The following is a 2582-nucleotide window of genomic DNA, read 5'->3' as shown; positions in this document are numbered from 1 at the left end:
TTGTCCTCAACATTGATCATCCTTCGTATTTGTCGTTTCATCATCTGATCCTGCAACCAATTCATCACCTTCTGACGCATCAGATTCATCCACTGAATCATCATCCTCCTCAGTCATCAAGAATCTCTCACTCATTCCATTTTCCGAGTTTGTACAATCTGCTTCATCATCATCACTGTCAATGTTATCTGGGTCTAACCTATTATGAAAAGCCCGTCGATGTAGTACAAACACATTGAAATAGTAACTGACCAGCTCCTTTTTGCTTCTTGATGGAAAGGCCACGGATAGATAATTCCAAAAATTCTTGTTTGATGATATGGGATTCATATTCACAAGATCCTAAAAGGTTTGTTCCTCCTCTTTTGTCCATTTTTCTGACACACTTTCACCCATGTCATGAAATCCCCATGAATAGAATGCTTCTCCAAGCTTTAGTTTCAGCATCTCCCGTTCTGCTTCAATATGCTCTTTGACACACCTTATAGAATTTGAGTCTGGACAGTTGCAATATGTAGATCTGCCTTGTCCTACAGCATCCTTGGTAATGATACCATTTGATCCCACAAAGGGCCACACTCGATTGCCAATCAAACCCTGGGAGTATTTGTCATCATCATTTGAGTTAACATCTTGACATGGCTGGGATGACATTCTATCATAGGCATCAGATAGAAACACCCGGGCTTGAGGTCTACATACAGGTAAGTCAGCTTGAAATTCTGGCCCTATAGGAACCTTCTTACGAGAAACATGCTCCAAAGAAAAGCAAGCCAAGACCTGCACTTGATTCATAGTGAACATAGTGTTCACCTTCACCTTCGCTACAATCAGAGTCTGCATACGTTCTGGAACAAAGGCCCCCACATTCAGCAACAGAAGGTGACGACAAATATTTTTCCATGTTCACAGACCCTTTGCATGCTTGATCCATTGTCTCACAATCAGCCATGTTGTTTTTGAAGCTTGGAGAAACAGAGACGGGTCAAAATCCAGATCTTCTGGAACTCTACACCTGCTGTTGCCAACATTTGATACCGATTTTCATGTTTCCATGTCCTTAGCCTGATGTCCAATGGAGACCTTCTCATGTATTTGGATGCCATATTCACACATAATGGAACCACCGATAGCTCCATTAGGTAACACTGCTTCTGCTACTTTCTTCAGTTGGCATGTCAAATCGATGCTCTGTGCATTTTCATGTTTGAGACTGCAAACGCTAATGTCACATGGAATGAGTTGATCTTGTGGACAAGATAGACCTGCCTAGAATCTAAAGAAGACCTAGTGACAAGCAAGCCAATCACAAACTATCTTTCTCTAAATATGCATTTATAAACAAAGGCAAACAAGTGTCTTAGGCCTACCTTGGGTCCAATGCAAGTTTGTGGAAGCCTCACTCTTTCGATCCAAATGAGCTCCCTTGTCGCGAATCTGCAAACACAAACAAGCAAACAAATTAAATAGCACCTGAAAAGCCAATATCATAAAACATATTTAACATGAAAGTCAAGGAAATCATGAAACAAATGACATAAGACAATTTGTTGAGAAAAATGGATCTGATTGTATTAATTCAAATCAAAAGAAGAACTTTACAGCCTGTGCCTTAACATTGTACAAGCTCCTCCCAGGGTCCAGCAAGAAGTCTCCTCTACTTTGACAAGTTTCACTCTCTTCCCAATGAAGCCAAAAAGGTATGTGATCTCTCCTTTCAATCTTAACTAGGAAGTCTTAATTCCACCAGCATTTACCCTCAAAAATTTTCAGCTTCTAACCTCTCTAGCAACCAGCCCAATGCCTTAATTTATAGTGCAATGGAGGGAAGTTACTAGGTCCTCCTTCAAAGGGATAGCTCCTCTCATCAAGGGATTAGCTCCTTCTCTTTTGGGATGCATGAACCACCTAAGAGCGGCCAATCAACGTCAAAATTCCTTCTAGAATCATCTAGAATTAACCCAAAGTGAGTTTTTTAGAATAAACTTGCGCCTTTTTTACTTTCACAGGGGTCCGCACCCACTCCTTTAGGGACAGAGCGGGCAGGTCCGCAGTTTTTATAAACAAAATGTGCGGGACCACAGGCAACAGTGAGAGAAAGTGCGGAACCAGAGCTTTGTTGATTTTCAATGTCTTTCTCTGATTTTCAAAGCTTGACTTGAAGAGCTGAGGTTTGAGACTTGCTTAGGAGGACAGTACAAGTGATGATAGACCCATACTGACTGCAAATAATCATGGTGACGATATTTTTGTGTAACAAATTTCCCCCTAAAGTGCGAAGTCTGTAGTAGATGAGGATTTCATTTATCATTTAGGAAGAGTGAAGTACTTTATCATTTCGAGGATCATCTTGTGGAGAGCCCGGTTGGAACTTGTAAAAACATTCAATGCAAGATATATATATGAGATCATATCATCGCTGAGGTAGGCATTCCCATACTCAGATCAAAACTGACTTAGAAAACTAACTACTGCTCTGATACAGGAATGATCTTGTAAGACATCACAAGTATAGACTCATGTGGACACAGTATGGACGTAGCCATCTGTTTATGAATAGTCCATTATATAATGAATACAAA

General features: G+C 40.5%; 1 protein-coding gene across 1 annotated transcript; it reads right to left on the bottom strand.

Moving 5' to 3' along the window:
* Positions 1 to 342: 342 nt before the first annotated feature.
* On the bottom strand, positions 343 to 843 carry LOC149141145 (inactive DNA gyrase subunit B3-like). Its single transcript, XM_089451165.1, has one exon. The coding sequence runs from the start codon at positions 841 to 843 to the stop codon at positions 343 to 345; it is 501 nt and encodes a 166-aa protein (XP_089307291.1).
* Positions 844 to 2582: the final 1739 nt, after the last annotated feature.

The sequence above is a fragment of the Pinus tabuliformis genome, chromosome X (genome assembly GCF_031772625.1).
Source record: "Pinus tabuliformis cultivar Carrire ecotype Pingquan chromosome X, CPIR1, whole genome shotgun sequence".
Lineage (NCBI taxonomy): Eukaryota > Viridiplantae > Streptophyta > Pinopsida > Pinales > Pinaceae > Pinus > Pinus tabuliformis.
The sequence above is the reverse complement of the archived record's forward strand: the minus strand, read 5'-3'. Positions and strand labels throughout refer to the sequence as shown.

Bases quoted from the DNA above. Each gene is read 5' to 3' on its own strand.
- LOC149141145 (XM_089451165.1), bottom strand. From the start codon at position 843: ATGCAGACTCTGATTGTAGCGAAGGTGAAGGTGAACACTATGTTCACT.